The sequence below is a fragment of the Nipponia nippon genome, unplaced genomic scaffold (assembly GCF_047370975.1).
Source record: "Nipponia nippon isolate SJK-2023a ecotype South Korea unplaced genomic scaffold, ASM4737097v1 scaffold_6, whole genome shotgun sequence".
Lineage (NCBI taxonomy): Eukaryota > Metazoa > Chordata > Aves > Pelecaniformes > Threskiornithidae > Nipponia > Nipponia nippon.
This window is the reverse complement of record NW_028262380.1, coordinates 79,723,179-79,741,243: the sequence shown is the minus strand read 5'-3', so window position 1 is coordinate 79,741,243 and position 18,065 is coordinate 79,723,179. Positions and strand designations below refer to the sequence as shown.

At 40.7% G+C, this 18,065-nt stretch overlaps 1 protein-coding gene across 4 annotated transcripts in view; it reads left to right on the top strand.

The window, feature by feature from the left end:
• UGT8 (UDP glycosyltransferase 8) overlaps positions 1 to 18,065 on the top strand; it is a 45,201-nt gene that overhangs the window by 11,008 nt on the left and 16,128 nt on the right. For 3 of the 4 annotated variants that reach the window (XM_087737060.1, XM_087737063.1, XM_087737062.1), the window contains exon 2: positions 8,802 to 9,625. In XM_087737060.1, coding sequence (XP_087593186.1) covers positions 8,804 to 9,625 — 822 coding nt within the window. In that variant the 5' untranslated portion in view covers positions 8,802 to 8,803. Of the gene's footprint in view, positions 1 to 3,096; positions 3,174 to 8,801; positions 9,626 to 18,065 lie in introns of those variants that run through there. The other variant, XM_087737061.1, reaches the window with a different exon arrangement.

Below are 18,065 nucleotides of genomic sequence, written 5' to 3'. Positions count from 1 at the left end.
ACCTTATCTGGTAGGTCTGTGAACATCAGTGTTTCATAGGGTGTAAAATGTTTACGAAACTCACTTTCATGCAGTTAGTTGGACTGAATCTTGAAAACAGATACTGGTACAATAGTGACATTCAATACAGTTATATATTTTTAACTGGATACTGTTTGCTCAGTTCTAGTGCATAGAGCGTTAAGAATAACTGGATACTGTTTGCTCAGTTCTAGTGCATAGTGTTAAGAAATGTAAGTTGTGTGAAGGGGGATGTGCCTTTGCCCTGTTGTAATATACTTCATGTTATGAAAATATTTAATTAGGCTTTATTACCCTCGGGTAAATCTCTTTTTGATTGATGCTGTCAATGCTGCAGTATTATCATCCCAAAGTATGCAGGCCTTGCGATGGTTTATAAGTGACTTTGTTTAAAAGATTGAATGTATGACTGTTAATAACTTTAGGAATCTTGTCTAAATTTAGAATCTATTCATAGAATAACAAAGGCAATCTTTGTAAATCTTTCATCTTCCTAGATATAATCAATCTTTTCAGAAGTTTAGGATGGTTTTCCTTAACTGTGAAGACTCATTTTAAGTCCTTTCAGAAAGCCAGCGGCAAAGCGCTAGCAAGAATATTATACCTTGGTCAATTGCTATAAATTCATATTAATAGGACATTATGCCTTGCATAATCTATTCCCATGTAACTTGTTAAAAAAGATTTATCTGCTAGCATGTTTGTTGAAAATATTTTGTGTACTAACTGTAGAACCTATATTTTTGAAAGAGGAGTATCTCTTCTCCTCTACTTTGCTGCCTTTTGAGTGAGTTTTTTTAAAATTGTTTTTCCACAGCTCATGAGTACAAAAACTTAGGTCAAATCCTGCAGTGTTTGATAAAACCTGTTACACAAATAAGTTGTTACTAAAAGGTGTTTCGTAAATTGCATATCCTTTTGACTTGCTCTTAATAACTCCTTTGTTGTTTGCATAACTGACACAGTAAGTCTCTGGCAGATGATTACAGCCTATAATTCTTCCTCTCTCTTATCTGTAGATGTGACATTCTTGTACTTGTTGAAATGCTTCAGTCATTGAATGGAAGGATGTAGTTGTTCAAGAAACTGTACAAAGTAAATGTGAAAGCCTGCTCTTGTTTATGTGCACAAGTTTTCTTACTAAGCATTTCTACTAATTTCTTGATTTATTCATTTGGTTGTAATAAGAGCCTGTAGTTACAAGCTAAATCTTGCCACTTTTCTAAAACATTGTGACACAAAATGGCAATCATAGAATGCACTACCTCAGCAATTAGTAACAAGATGTGTGATAGGAAAAATATAAGAATATAAATCCAAAGGTTGTGCAATGCCTGTTATCAGAGTCTCTCTTCCTAGATAATACAATGGCTTGCTGCTCCAAGGCTCTGTGTGTTCACATGTTTCTGATGCTTTCATCTGTTCTAAAGCACATGGGTTGCTTAGTAGCAACTGCTGCTTAATCTTAAACTGCAGTTTGCTGCCTGAAGTCAGCTTACGGGCCTGATTTACTTTAATGCTCCTAAAGGATTGTGGAGTAGTATTTCCTATTACCTACAGAATATGTGGAGTACAAGCAGTATTATGGATTAAGAACATAGTTTACAATTGCCAGCTTAAAGGGTTTAGGAGTGAAGCTGTACTTTTAGCTTGAAGAACATGGTCTTTCTTACTGTTGTCTGTTATGCCACTAATTGAAATCTTCCTGTATCGGTGATAATTTGATTGTCTTCAGAGATAGTTGTTATACATAATTTGATCAGTGCGTTTCCTCGTATAGGTAGCATTTCCTTAATCTAGTGATTCACAAAAAGTTACTGATGTGGACTGGTATTAAATATTAAAGAAAACGTCTTGAGGGGGACTTGAAAAATTATTTGTATTGTTTCAAGAGGTGTTTTGGAGGATGTCACAAACAGGGAAGAAACCCCTCTCTTCTCTGTCCACTCTTCCCCAATTTGGAATCCATGCATTGCATTCATGCTTGTGTGTATGTATATGTTTTTGTCTTCAATACCAGCTGCTTGCATGTGGCTGATACATGCACCCAAACCAAATTTTAGCTGTATTTTTATCACTGAATCATCCTGTAAGCAGTCTTAGGGAAGCTTTTGTTTGTCCTGGAATATTTTCTTCCTTGTTCAGCTTTATGCTAACTGTAAGTGCTTTTTTGTTAGTCGTTCCTTGCTATCTTAGGCTTGATAAAATGCTTTGCTTACAGGGCCTTTGGTCATGCAACTAGCATTCTAAGGCTTGGTTCTGTATTTGTTTAACTGAAATGTTTACAAGTCTGAAGTTGGATACCATGCTTTTATCTGTAAAACTGTGTTTAATAACAGCTAAAGCAAACAGATTTCCACATAAAATAAGTTAATGCCAATGGGATTTTGAGTAGGCAGGGCAGAACTGGAGCTTTAATAAATCGAATAACACAGATAACAATGAGTTCCGTACTCATTTCTTTCTCCTCGTTAATGCTTCCTTTTATTAAGAGCTGGTCAAAATCCACTCTCCCTATGTGGAAGCTGCATCAGATTTGCAACTTCTATTAAAAGTTTAGTTGCTGATAAAATCTCTTTTCTTTTTGGTCCAAGAAAGTTTTCTGTTTTTCTCCCTTTTGTTCTAATTGGCTCAGATCACTAATGTGAAATTTTGGGGAGTTGACAGCCCTAAAAGCAGGGTTTGTATTCTCCCTTCTAAAATACTGACTTTTGTGTAATGAACTGGTAGTAGAGAGAGAGGACAACACTGTGAGCAAGGTCAAGTAATAAATCTGCATGTTCATCAGAACTCTGGTGGCAGTTTGCAGTAGCGCCATTTGCCGAAATGCATACAAATCTCAAGCTTCCCCCCTTTTGATAATGATACTCGTGTGATGCACATGATTAGCTTTCTATTTGGGCATAGTCATTTTGGTGCTAATTAGCATCAATGCTTGGGTTTGCAGAGGTGGAAGTCTAGTTGGTAAGCCTGCCCCTTTTAATGTGTACTGGTATTGGTTAAATTGTAATGAGTAATTTGAGCTCTTTGGGTAAGGTGAGAGTGATCAGCAGGTAGAAAGATTGCTCCTTTGCTGTCAGTACAGCGCTGCTGTTGGCTATGAAGGGCGCCTTTCTAGGCAGAGGTCCCACTCTTCTGACCAAACTGCCCAGGTAAACTCAACAAACCTTAGCAAATCTAAAGAAAGGCTGAAAGGAAGGGAGGAACTTGAAAAAGCTAATAGCATCACTGAACTCAATCTCTGTAAAACCTCATTTGCTGCTTTAGAAGCCAGGAGTGTTATGTGTTACTAAGGAATGAAAAAGACTCTTTATCATTACGGTACATGTAAGTATGTAAGAACTGTTTACTTTTTTGACTAGTGATAAATACTTGTGGAGTTTGAATTCAAGCTGTGCTGCATACGGAGGTGCTCGAAAGCCTCTTTTGCTTCTAGATCTCACTACAATGGAGGAAAACGCTGACAATGGTATTGCTGGCTTGAAAATGGTTATTTCTGTGAGTTTCAGAAACAGTAGGTAGGCAGCCAGTGGTACAAAGCAGAAGAAAACCCCAAACATGCCTCTAAAGTTTAATTACAGAGTGATTAGCAGATTATTAAGGATTGGCATTAAATCTAATCTTCGGTGTGTATTCCAGTACTGTAATTGACTGTTACAGAAATTAATAATTGGCATTATTTTTAAACCATTTTTTAAGGTTGAAATATAAACTGTAGTATTCAGTTTTATAATATTAATTTAAACATAAGACTTTAATATAACTTATATAAATGTAAATGTCATTCAGTTTCTTTCCATGTTGCCCAATTTTCAAGTGTCAGGCCTTTGAACAATGGGGGGGAAGGATCTTCCCTCTTATTTTCTTCTGAAAGTCACCAATTTTTGTATAGTCACACTTCTTCTAGATCCTGCTTGGTCTTTCTGGATGAATACTTCTTAAAAAAAGGCATTTAGGACTGTTTCGGTCAGCTGAAAACATCCCTCCAGCAGTCTTTTGTGGATGTATTTGGTTTTCTGTAACACACTTTAAAACTCATACTTTCTCTTTCATTTGAAAAAAACCACATGTAGGTCAAACTTTGAGAAGCTGTTGGAATAGGCTTAATGTTTAACCTCTTTAATATTTAACTTTTTCTTGCTGCACTCCAATAGGTGAACTGTTTGCAGTTGGCAATTGGTTTCACTCATACAAAGCCACTCTGCATCTCTGTTTTTTTTTTTCCATACCATTGCTTTCAGGGCTTTTTGGCTGAAAGTAGTAATGGCTTCAGTTCAGTGGTAATTTTGTGGGGTGTTGGTGCTTTTTTTTTTTTCCTGAAACTTCAGAAAACTTGTTTTTTTTCTTTATACCCTCTATTAAAGGATATTATGTACCAGCTAACAGACACTGAAACCATCTTATTTAATGGAGGCAAATCCTAAGCAGAAGGACTTAAGATAGAGGTAGAAAATGGTCTTATATTGTTAATTATCTTGAAGAAATGCATCATCCTCTGGCTTTGGGTTTTCTTTCTTCTTTTCTGTCAGGACACTTGACAATTCTTTCTCATGCTCCTGGTATTCAGAAACAGAAAGCAGTTGTGTTGGATGTTGATCCTTTTCATTTATTTTTGTCAAGTGATTTATTCTGGGAGTTCCCCCCTGGAGTATGACTGGAAGTTAGTGGGAAGAGTCCTTGTGCCCTGGTTTTCATTAGCTGGCTTCCAGCTGAGCACCACCTCCTCATTTTCCTAGCCCCTATAAAGCCCCCTCTGCCTAGGTGCTGCTCACGCCATTTGGAGAAGAGCCGAATCGGAAATTCCCATTGAAATAGGCAAGCTTCCGCAGCTCTCCCTGTCTTGGTGGAAATGCCTGATGTGCTGGAGGACTTCATTGCTGAGGACAGTTGGAGCGAAGGGCCATCTGGAGCTGAGCTTGTGTAGTTGTATGTTTTTGCCCTACTGATGGCACCGACCACCTATGTCTTCCCCCCCCCCTCCCAGTCTGCCAAATGGGAGTTATGCTCGTGATTACATAGTGCTGTTACACATTGCCCTTGTTCCTGCTAAATACAAACCTTCCAAGCTCCCTGCTTCTGACTGGCCAGGGGGTGAAACGATGAGGCTTCATCCTGCAGGTTCCTGCCAAAATTCAATATAAGGTTAATGCCTTTTTTCCCCAGTAAAAATGTCACGTAATTGGCATTTCTCTAGTAGCATCATCTGTTTAATCTCTCTGTGGCTTGGCAGATCCTGTACATACTTTTTCCTGTACCTGTGGAAGATGCATTGAAAATGCATAAAAAAATAATAACTTCTCAAAAATGTATTATCGGTTCTGAAGATACTGCAAGCTACAGACTCCTGGTGAAGTGTTATGTTGTCTCTTGATGCTGATAGACCTCAAGAGGTCTAGCAACAATTAGTGTTTGGTAAATTGCTTCTAGTTATATTGACAGATTTTCATGTTGGGTAGGTAGTGCTTTATAGTACCTTCATAAAGAGTAAAATATCCAATGTGATTCCTGCTTAAAAGGTTGCTGTTTGGTGAGGGTGGGGATAGGAAGTGGTGGGGTGGTACTGTTGTCATCCCAGTGAAGTACAGCTGTAGCTCCCCTGGCTTTTGGTGGCACGTGCATAACCCTGGCTGAGGAAAATAGGCCTTAGGGCTAAGGATTGTATCTTCCTGCGCTGTGCTCCGGGCCTGTATTGGGTTAGGAGATCAAAGTACAGCTGGCATGCCTGCACCTGGTAATGCCTGGATCATGACTACCCCTTGGGCTCCTGGTACCTTTGATTTATGCCACTGATAGAAATGTTAACTGTTTGAGTTTCCCAATCCTACACCTCCATTCATGGTTTTGTAATACTGCTATTGTTGACAGGAGCAGTAACTTAATACTGTGGGAATGCTTATAGCATAGGGAGATGTAATCAATAATGGGTTTTTTCCAAGTGTGATTAGTCATTTTTCTTGGATATTTTAATGACGAACCATTATTTACTTATTTTTTTAAAACTGCACTTACCTAATGAGTGTTATCTTCCAGTGGGGCCCTGTTGAAGATAGCTGAACATGGCTTGTTGGTACCAATATTGAATGTTATGCCAAGCCTGTGTACTTTTGCAGTTGTACTACCCTCTGCTGCGGTTTGAAACCTGTGTTTTACGGGTGGGAGCAAAGTGGGATGGTGAGCGGGGCTCAGTGCTGGCATGTCCTTTGAACGGGAGCTGCTGGGAGGGCAGCTGAGCTCTGTGGGGTGCTGCGGTTTTCTAGAAGCCTCCAGTGAAAGCAAAGGACTAAACTAAAAAGGCAACTTAATACCTTATACTTGCTGGCAGGTCAGGCCGTCATGCTGGGAGGAAAGCTGTTTCTTTAGTAAGAATGCTTTTTCCAACTTTATTGGAGAGTGAATAGGATTGCTGTTTAGTTCAATTAAACTACTACAATTTGCTGAGGAGGAGATCTTTTATGGTAATCCCCATCACCCTAACTGAAGTAGCTTAAAAAAGAAACGGATCTCTCCTGATGTCAGACAATGGTGCAGTATAGTGAAGACCTCATGCTACTGGTAATATTTGCAGCAAGTAATTTCCTCCCTCTTCCCCTGAAGTGTTATCGCTGTAAAACTGAGCTTTGTGCCTAGAAACAGTGAAGCCTCTGAGTACTTCCCAGAACACTGTGTCAGCCTGTGAATGTGGTGGTGGTGTGGAGATCTCAATAAATTCTCCGTGTTTTAGTTCGTCACTACTTGCCCATGGGTACTGTAAGGTTTTACTGTGCATCTTCATGCTGTCGGCTGTGTCTTGGGAAAGAAAAAAGAACAAAACCCACAAAAAAAGCATGTCTGCTGGAATGAACTTTTTTGTGCATGCATATGTGCACGTGCTACTACTGGTGGTAATTAATTTAAAATTGGTAGAGTTCTCTAAGTGATGGTTGGTAATCTCCTAGGCAGTGGCTAATACCTTCTGAAGACGAGTGTGGAGGAGGCTTCAAATCCAGTAAGAAAACTTTTCACACAAAAACTTGATTTAAACAGTCAATGTACCTTGTAGTAATTTCCCAACTTCACTTGGGCTTGGTGCATGCTTATAAATGGTTCAAAGTCAAGCAACTTGCAGAAGCTGGAGTAGGAGAAAATTGGGGCATCATCCAGAAAGCTCAGTATTATGTAGTAGCAATACAAATACGAGATGCCCTGTTGGTGAGCTGGTAATCTGCATAACATTAAAAAAAAATCTAAAAAAAAAAGTCCTGAGCAATCTGTTGTCGGAAGGTTGTAAGACTATACTGTAAGGAGATAACAAGGACTGAGTAGCAATGTTATCTCTTTCTGTTGTGCTTTTTGATAAAGGACACTGCAACAGACTCGGGTTTCCACGTGGATTGGTTTGGCATGAGAAAAGAGCAGATTGTTTGGTTTGGCTTGCATTTGTTTCTCTGTCCTAGGAGAGTTAAAGTAACTGAGGAGCTTTCTGACATGCCCTTCCTGTGCTTCTAATGCGCTTTGCTTTCATCTGGTGCATACAGTGTTTTATAGGCTTTACTCACCAAAACAAGGAGGGGGGGGAGTATTTTCCCTTCCCCCAGCAGCCTGCTACTGTCAGGAAATGTGCGTGTGTGTGTTTAGGATGGCAGTGGGGTTTTCAGCATAGGTTAGAGTTTGTGCTTGAGGGCATGCTCAAGTCCTGATTTAAGTAGATTCAGAGTCCAGTACGTCTAAAAGTGCTTCAGTGGAAGTTGCAATGTTCACGTGTGTAGTACTAACTCCCATTGTTTCACTTGTTCTCATAGACAAAGAGTAATTTTTGAAAGCTCAAAGTAGTTAAGTTGGTTCTCATCTTCCTGCCCAATTTTGACTTTGCACCCCCCGTGTGTCTGATCAGTGTTGATACTAAAGAAAAACATTGCGTGAATTTGTATGTCCTTTTAGGAGGAAAAAAAATCTTCTCTATTGCCTTTGGCTGATATGAAAACAAAACAGCAGAAAATGCTATCCTGAAAACAGAATAGAGAGTTGCAATGTGAAGGAGGACAGCTTGAAAGCTGTGGGTGGCTATCAGACAAGACCTTGCAGTAGAAGTGCTCATAACCATGTTAACAATAATGTGAAGTATGGTGTGCTCAAAGTATAAAATTAAAATGGACATACTAGTAGTTCCAGTTGAAGGGGCAAGACTGAATTGTATTTATAGAAGAATAATCTTATATCCTATGCACTGAAAATCACCAGTGCGTCCTTTGGGTTTCAGGTGTGAATAAATACAGGATTTTAGCCTTTGGGTCTTTGAACTTAGCGTCCTTCTTATTCACTTAATACATTACAATGACAATAATGCAGTTGTACTTTTAAATGTAATCCCAAACGTAGTAGGATCTAGCTTTGAGCTGACTTCAAGCTCTTAGACCTCTTGGATGGTGTGTATATATAATTCGGAAGCGGTGCACGCGGTATCTCCATGGAGGGTGCCAACCTTGCTGTCTCAGTTGTTTTTCCTGCCATTTAGTGCAGGTGCCATCTTGGTATCTGTGTTGGAAGAAGTGTCTTGTCTACCCTTAATGCCTGATGGAAAGGGAGGGGAGGGTAAAAGGCAGACCTTGCTGGAAGTTGAGCATTACCAAATGTGCTCTGAAGCCGAGTGGCTCTCTTGTTCCCTGTGACCACTGCAAAGATGTTTTTGAAATAGGGAGATGTGATTAGCTTTCATGGGACAGCTACATAATAACTTTTATTAATTCCCATGTAGCATACAAACCTGTGTTCTGTTGATGTAATGCTTTTATTTCTCATTTCAGCTATGAAGCTGTACGCTCCAGCTTTCATTCTCCTGTGGAGTGCTGTCGGGATAGCGAGGGCTGCCAAAATTGTTGTTGTGCCGCCAATTATGTTTGAAAGCCATCTTTATATTTTCAAGACTCTGGCCTCAGCCTTGCATGACCAAGGTCACCAGACAGTGTTTCTCCTCTCTGAGGGCAGAGAGATTCCTCCATCTAATCACTACAGACTTCAGCGCTACCCAGGGATCTTTAACAGCAGCACCTCGGATGATTTTCTCCAGTCCAAGATGAGGAGCATCTTCTCTGGGAGACTGACAGCCCTCGAACTGTTCGATATCCTGGACCACTATTCCAAGAACTGTGACATGATGGTTGGCAACCGAAACCTCATGCATGCCCTGAAACAGGAAAAATTTGACCTGCTCCTGGTAGATCCCAATGAGATGTGTGGATTTGTTATAGCTCATCTTTTAGGGGTTAAATATGCCGTCTTCTCCACTGGCCTCTGGTATCCAGCAGAAGTGGGTGCTCCAGCTCCCCTGTCTTACGTTCCAGAATTTAACTCGCTGCTCACAGATCACATGAACCTATTTGAGAGGATTAAAAATACTGTTGTTTATCTTATTTCAAGATTTGGAGTCAGTTTTTTGGTTCTGCCAAAATATGAAAGGATAATGCAGAAATACAAGGTTCTGCCAGAACGGTCCATGTATGACTTGGTTCATGGATCCAGCCTGTGGATGCTTTGTACTGATGTAGCACTGGAGTTTCCAAGACCTACGCTACCCAATGTTGTTTATGTGGGAGGAATCCTAACCAAACCAGCCAGCCCACTGCCAGAAGTAAGGTTTGCTGAGCTTTACAGTAATTTCTGTGGTATCTGCTTGACCTCATATGACGAGTGGCAGTTTTTAAGCAGTGAATTTCAAATGGGATCTAGTGTCTTGTGTTGTTGCTTGGTGAAATGTACCCTTGAAGTCACTGGAAGTAGCTTGGGGTGGTGGTGAGGGGAACTGTTGGACACAAACTCATCGAAACGAGCCTTTATGTGGTCGCAGGAAGTATTTTGCTTTTGAGTAAGGCGCTTAATGGTACAGTAGAGGAAAAACGAGTGCACGCTACCTTGGAAATTACATCTGTAGCTTCTGACCAAGCGTGGGTTAAAATGGGAAGAAGGGAGAACGGATGAATACTGCTTATGCTTAAAGAAGCCTGCTGATAGGTTATACTATCTAATTTCATGGTATTAGTGGTTTTATGGAGAGTTTGCTTCCCTTGGTTTGATAGGTAAAAATGTCTTTAAAGCTAGGTGTGTATTTAAGCATGAAGAAACTGCATATAGGCCAGAAAATGGAGATGATGTGAGTTGACACAAATGGCACCACTACTGTACTTGGATATGAATTTTCACTCCACGCTTCCTGGCCATCAGGTGTTGAACTTCAGACTGAAATAGTGATAGTGACTGGATTGATTCCAGAAATTCTGGCTGCACAGATTAATGATTAAGTTAGATTACTTCAGCATACTGTGTGATCTTTGATACCGGATATCCAAAATGCCTCTGTTCAGCAGCGCAATGGTGAGTGACAGGCAAAACAAAATTTCACAGAAAACCATGTCATTTACATTTCTATTTATATATACATAAACAAATAGATCTTGAGTTGGAGATGATTATTAATGCATGATAAATAGGTAGGTAGACCTGCAGCGCTCCACAATTTGGTTCTAAAAATGCCTCATTCAGCCTTTGCTTTTGGAATGAAAACTGCCAGGCCCACTTTTCACTTGTTTTAGCCTGAAAATTGGTCGTGGAAGGCTGGAGTTTTTTTAGGTTTGTGGTTTTCTTTATTCTTTGTACTGTTGGTAGTGTTTTGACTTAGCAGTACCTTTTTTCACCAACTCAGAAAACGTGAGAATTCTCTGATTTGGGCTGCAGGATGTGGAGCACCGAGCCGATTCCCTCATCTTTTTTTCCTGCCCAGTTCAACTTTTAAATGCATCTGAGCTGAATGAAGGCAGGCACTTGCTTTGCATTCTGAACATGCTAGTGGTTATATCCCAACATATAGTGATGTCTGTTCTCCGAGGTGTCATCATAGGTGACCATAACAGTGCTGCTTCAAACTGGTTCTTCCTGTGTGTACATTGATGTGTTTGTGTTTAGAAAGTGTCAGGCTGTGCAGAGATCCTGAGAAAGCAGACTAAAGGTAGCCCTGTGCTCTCTAAACCAAGTTCAGCCCTGTTCCCTCCAGGAGGACCTTGCTGGCTGGATTGAGTTTCAGCTCTTCACTTTACAAATGGATATTTTCTTCTTCTGTAAGAAGAAAAATGTTTTGGCATGATAAACTTGGAGACTACATCAGCATTATCTATTTCTTGTCTCTGTAGATTGGTCTTTAGGGTAAAAAGTTAACTGTCCTCAAAAGCAGATACTTTCTTTGCGATAAAATGGAGTGGAAGAAAATGAAAGGAGCAGGTTTTTTTTTTCAGCATTGTGCTATAGGGATGTGTGTGTGTCTAGATAGAGATATGTATTTGTACACACATATATAAGTATATATATTTGGAGCCTTTTGAGAATATATTTTTGTGTGCTTTCTAAATTTACTCTGGTAATAGGTTAACATCTGTGTTTCAATATCTTAAGGTGCAAGAAAGTGGAATGTTAAGTAAAATGTTTAGTACAACTAGACTGACAGTGACCTTGAAATAGACCTGTAGGTAGAGTACATGCTGGCAATACTTACTGCGGGGGGGGGTAAAAACCCCTGTAGTTATTTGTGAACTGAGACATTATCATCTCTTCAGTTTTATTGGGCAATTCATTCTTACAATGGTCTAAGCGCAGGATTTGATTGAATGAGAGAGAGACAGTGTGTTCATCTTTTATTGTAAAATTTGTCCATGCCTAACCTGTAACACATAATCCACTGTGGTATGTATTGTAGGTAAACTACTGGGTAGTTTGTACTGAACAGTTAGGTAACATTCGTAACTATTGCTTTATTCTGGTAGAATAAAATTGGATACTAGTGCTGCAACTGTTTTCAGCTATTGCTGCATCTCTAAGGCAGGAGCCTTTGCTAATTTATTTTCTTCAGCTTTTAGCCTGGTGCATTAAGGTAAGCCAGAAGCGCAAAAAAAAAAAGGGAAGAAGTAGTTTGTTTAACCAAATCAGAATACCTACACATAACTGAAAAGCTCTACTTTTCTGCTTATAAGTAATATCTTAAAGAAAAGGCAGAGAGTAATAATTCAACAGTCAAAGAGGAGACAAAGGTCAAGGCCTTTTAAACGGTTATGGGATGGCTGTTGTTTAAGTCCAGGGGATATGATTGCTCAGTCAGCACTGTGTGTTTTCCTTAAACTTTCTTTGAAGAAAAGTTAGAAAAACACAACATTTAAAGGTAGCACATATCAGGGGGTGCTGAATGTCTGTCATGGAATGCACTGGCGTGTGTGAGAGGAAACAAACCTGACTCTTGCTTTGCTCTGTCCCATCTATGTTAGTATTTAGGCTCAGGGCAATGGAAGGGTTTTGTAAGTCCCCCAGTCATTCCCACTTAGTGCATGCAGGTTCCCTTTGTAGAGTATTTTTGGTGCAGGTAAACTAGATTTTTGGAGGTGGTTAAGCTGGAAGCTTTATTTCACCTGCAAACCAAATGCTTGCTGGTGTCTGCTAGGAGACAGACATAAGGGTCTGTAGCAGTGCTTGGCATTTGGAGGGCTTTAAGTGATGCGCTTTGTGGCGGGGCGCTTGGATCGGGGACCACAATAGACGTAGCCAAAGTCAAGCCGCTGAAGCGTGCACAGCGTATATGCAGAGCCCTGCTGTGCTGGCACAGTGCTCAGGTAGGGGCAGGCTGCAGTCCCTGCAGGGACTGTGTCTTAGCCATGCATCTCGTATGTCACCTGTGAAGGGAACTGACCTTACCAGGGTGTATCCTTACTGCTGGGCACAGATCTGAAACCAGCAGTAGCTGATCGTGCAGTTAGCTCATGTGGTGGGCATGATTTTTAGCTGTTGCTGAGCTCTGTAGCAATTACAGCTGCAGTGTGCAGCACCCGGCTGTGGTACGCCAACTGCAAATGTGTCTTTGAGTTGCAGCCTGCGCAGGTGCTTCGGGAAGCCTTCGCCAGGCTCCAGTTCTCCTTTTTGCTCTCCCTCTAAGGTAGTGCCCCGGTGTTGGTCTGCGCTTGGCGCAGTGTCCCTCGGCATGGTTGCAGTGATCGGCATGCTGAGGAGCAGGAGCCAAGAGCTGGTGAGGAGAGCAGTGGGTCCTTTGGAGGTCACCCCTCTGCCTGGCTTCCTGCAGTGCCTTGCGGCATGGTGCGGGTAGCTGGGAGCTTTCTCCTCGGTATAGCAGGGTTAGTCTTGCCCTTTACAGAGATGTCAGTCAGTGGCTGAAATTCCTGATGATGGCATGTTTCCTCCCTTCTGCTCTTCTGATCCCTGCTGCAGGTGGATGGAGCTGAGCAGAGCTTGTGTCACTGTGTTTCATCATGGTGGAAGGGCTGATCATTGCTTCACAAAGCTCACCGTAGGCAGTAGACACTGCACAGTTAGAAATAGTCTTCTGTGGTAGCTAATGTGCGATTTCCACTGGTTAAAGTGCATGGATTTAGAAGGTTCTTGCATAAATAGTGTGCTCTGTAAAAGACTAGAGATGGTTAATGTGGCTGCACCCATTACCGATAAGTGAATAAAAATCTTACATGCACATGGGAAAGAGTCCGGGGTTTGTAGAGTTAACTCCAAAAAGAGTGTACTTTGAATTCCATAGAGGACAGTGCGAGCAGAACTAGCCTTAAAAGATCAAAAGCTAGAGACAGACAGAATATCAAGTCTTTAAGGTCATTGCTGACTTAAACTATTAAGTGTGTGGTGTTACCTGGCATTATTTTCCAGATAACTGTCAGTGGCCATTAGGGAAGTAAAAGGCTCCTCTGCCTCCTCCTTATTACACTTCTCTGGAGGGATCTTGTGAAGCTGAATGAAGCTGGCTTTTAAAAGTACCATATGCTTTAAGAAACAATGGGGAAACCTCTGCTGTGGCATATCTATCTTGTGACTAGGTTGTTATGTAGTTAGGCATTAATCAGCCTGATAAGATATGTCCTTGAATCAGGGTAGAAACCTGATGGGTGCTCCAAGCAGCTGCCTTAGGAAATACCTGGGCCCTGGTGAGGAAGGGGCAGAGGGCACTCAAAATGAGCAGGCATCTTTGCTGCAAGAAAAGCAGCTGAGCAGTGTTTCCTTTCCATCAACTAGCTGATGATTTAGGTGCTTTGGGACATAGGTTGGATCCTGCAGTTTGGATACAGTTGTACTTGAGATAATCTGTCGGTATTCACGAAAAAAAATCCCAAACTAAAATGACGCATACCCTGTAGTTCGTAAATTGACCTGCTTTTTTTCATATCCGTACAGTTTATGAAGTTTCATAACTACCTCTGTATAACACTATGCTTTTTTCAATGCTGATCTTGACTTGGTACTTTGGACTGAATGCCATTTATGTTTGATAGGAAAAGAAACAAATGACAGTTCACTTCTTTAATTCCTGTGTACCTGAGTAAACTTAACTTATGCTACAAGGGAGGGTGTTACCGTTTCATAAGTAGAAGCTGTCCTTTTAGCCATAGCTGTCAACAAATATTAATTACAGTAACTTACTCCTCCCTGTAGATCTCTTATCTAATCTTGTTATTATATAGATCTAGATTTATGTAACAAATTGGTGGCTTTGAAATATCTTCACTAATTTTTTTTTTTCCTGAGGCTTGCTGACGGTTGTATATTTAGTAGGTGTGTGTTAGCTGATACTGGTATTTATCTTTAAAATTAGGTGGAAGAAAAAAGAGACATTTATTCCTCAATCGGATTTTTCTCCTTCATTCAAATTCAAGGACACTGTCTATAAGCTCTTGCAGACTGTAGCAGTAGGTTTTTGCACATGGCATAGCACCATGATTTTGTTTTTTTTAAGTCTGGGAAATAGCTCTTAGAGCTACTTTTGACAGTAAATTTCTGGTGATGTGAAGCAATTCTAGAGCTGTTTTTAAAATGCATGTGATAGTCAGCTGGGGAGGCAAAAAGTCTTTTTAAGGATAATGGAGATTATGGGGCATTGTGTAAATTCTGTGCTGAACCATATGATAATGTATTTTGGCTCTGATATATATTTCTGCATACAGTTTCTTCCTCACCCTGACAATTAATCTTTTGTTGCACAAGAAAGCCTTGCCTGAGCTCTTCAGGTACCCACAGTCATGAAGCTGCCATAGTCTCCAATCTCAGATGCTCCAGTATGGCTAGGTTGACGAACCATGTCTATTCCTGCTATGCTGCTGCATATGTTCTTATTTAATTTTTTTGTTTAAAACTTTTGAGTAGAATTATTTTTTTAACACAGTGGTACACCTCTGTAATTGAGTATTAGCCTTCACCTGCTGTTCTGCTGCTGGTTGTAGCTCCATTGCATCTCCTGGAGTTCTCCCAGGCTGTGTGCAGCCCACCCAGGGGATGCTGCTGGGCACTGTGCTGTGCCAGGATGGGATAATCCTCGTCTGGGGAGATGGAGGCAGGATACCTGGCAGCTGCTGTGGGGATTCATCCTGCATCCAGACCCAGTGGGAGCAGCGGCCCTGTAAGAGGTGGAAATGGGGAATTGCGCAGTGAGTGCTGCTGTGGTGCTTGGTCTCTTTCTGCTTTTCCAATGACGGTGGGGGGACACACACATGTAGATGGGGCCCTCCTAGGAGTTTCTGAGTTTCTGGTCACCCCAACCAAGTGGAGGAGCAGCAGAGGAGATTAGGAAGGTCTTGTTAAAGGATGTGAGATCTTATCACTTCAACACAGGCTCAGAAGCCAGCTGATCTTAAGACTCTTAAAGAAGGGGTGATGACTGATGGCCTGTTTAAAATACATAATTATTGTATAAAAATGTATGTATATTATGTCTGTGTATATCTGATGTGTGTGTATATACACATATATATGCATGTATATATATTTATAAATATTAAAAAAAAGAGAAGGGAGGAGGTAGGCTCCAGGGAGAAAGAGAAGCTATTTAATCTGAAGAGGAAATGAAGAAGAACTGCCATTATTAAATCAAAGCTGCAGGTTAGAATTGTATCTCCTACCATCTACAGAGCACAGGTGTCATACTGGAACAACGAAAGACAAAAGTTCCCACCTAAATTAATTTATAGTGTGGATTTATGGATGGGGCTATATGTGAGTATCTGTAATGCAGAGGTCTGGGTTAAAATTCACTACTTTTCTGTTTTCTTCTTACTGTATTTGCTGTAATTTAATTTGACCCCGTCTTCTATAGAAGGAATAAGTAAAAACGGTCTCCATACTTAAAAGTGTCTTTTCTTAACTGTTACTTGTACAGCTTTTCTACTACATATGCAGCTACTGAAACTGTAGGAGGATTGGCAAAACCTTCGTTTGTATTTATGTTTAATAATCATAAACTTTTCTATGTATGCTTGCAAGTTATAGGACAGGGCTTCATGCTTAGGAAAGTGAATGGGGTGTTTTTTTGTTTTTCAACAGAATATTGCCTCTGGGGTAATGTCAACAAGGTTTCTAATTTGAATCCTGGATTTGAGGATACCTCTGCTGCACCTGCTACTCTCTGCAGTGATTTTAATAACCTCTCTTGAAGGGCAAGCCTCTTATTTTCGACTACCTTCCATTCATTTGAAAGGCAAGGCTGCTTTCCCAGGGTGCTTGCCAAAGGTCCAGTGAGTAATGGATTTTTGATGGAGAGTGTTGAATCAGGGAAGTACTTGCGCGGCAGTTTTCTGGTTGACCTCTAGTTTTAGGTAGACTGTGTTCTCGGAGGCTTTATTGGATATGCCTGTAACTCTAGAGAGGGCTGAGATACGGGAGAAAAGACAAAGGCTTGTGGTACTGTATTTCTTGCCTGTGTTTTTGAGTCTGAATTTCATTCCTCTTTAAAGTTAAATGGCCTTAAACATTCTGTTGGTATTGGATGTTAAATGGGAAAAGGCAGTAGAGGTCAGGGACAGGAAAATGCAACATTTTAGACATTGAAAAGCTTCATAGGGCTTTAAGGACTTTTTGCCTCCCAATGCATTTTGATAAGCCAAATATGCAGTGTGTGTATATATACACACAAAAAAATGAGTGAGAAAAATAAAAGGAAAAAGTCTGTATTTCAACAGAGCTGAATCTGTGTCTAATATTATTGAAGAAGCACTTTATTAACAGCATTGTTAGGTTAACATGGGATGACAGTGCACTTAGTAGTGCTTGGGGTCCTAATAGAAAACAGTTCAGGTCTTAGTTTCTTTCACAACAGAGTGTTAGCATGGCTTTAACCAGCAAGAAAGTAGAGGAATTTTGTCTAATGCCATAATCTGAGTAGGCTTTTTTAATGCCTACAAAGTATTGTTTTGGAATTATCTTATTCTATATGCCAACACAAACTACAAAATATGAAAAAACAATGTGAATATTAACCACATGGGCTTTGTGTATGGTAGATCTCATTAACGGAATGAAATTTATCAGCATCTTAATAGTATATGGTGCAGGTCAGCTAACATCAGTATATCTAGGGAAGACAAGATGTAAACTTACTGAGGCTTTACAAACACTCCACCTTCTCTTTTTCATTTTTAGAAGTTTCAGTTTGACTTCAGGAGAACAAATGGAGACGAGAGACCAGAAAAATATATGTTTAGTTACAAGTTTGTAACAGAGGAGGTTGGTGGCTGGTGGCAACTTGTACCTGAGAAAAGAGAACGATTAACTTGCAATTAACCCAGAGGGAAATGGTGGGGTGGGGAAGGATCTTGTCCTGGTTGGGAGCAGCGTGGCTGCTCATTGAACTGACTGAGCCTGATGATACGAAAAGGAACAAACCCTGATAACATGGGATGGGCACATTTGCCTTGCGGCCATTGGTTTTCAAAGGCAGGAATTCAGTTAGTGGAAAAATAACCTTCAGAGTGTGACACATGCGCCAGCCGATGCGGAGATGTTCGGCTGAGCCAGCAGAAGGCAGCTGGATGTGTTGAGTCAGGGAGGTGTGAGCCATCCTCTGCTCTATGCAGTCGGGTGTTTGCTGTGGTGTCCCATGTCCTTTGCTTGTTAGAGCAAATAAAAAAAACCCACCCTATTTTTGGTTGGAAACTGATTTAGGAACTCACGGCAAGTAAATACAAGCAGCATACTTTGCCTAAAGTGATGGTGTTTCTCTGGGTTTGCTGTAGACTGATGTGTTCTTTTAT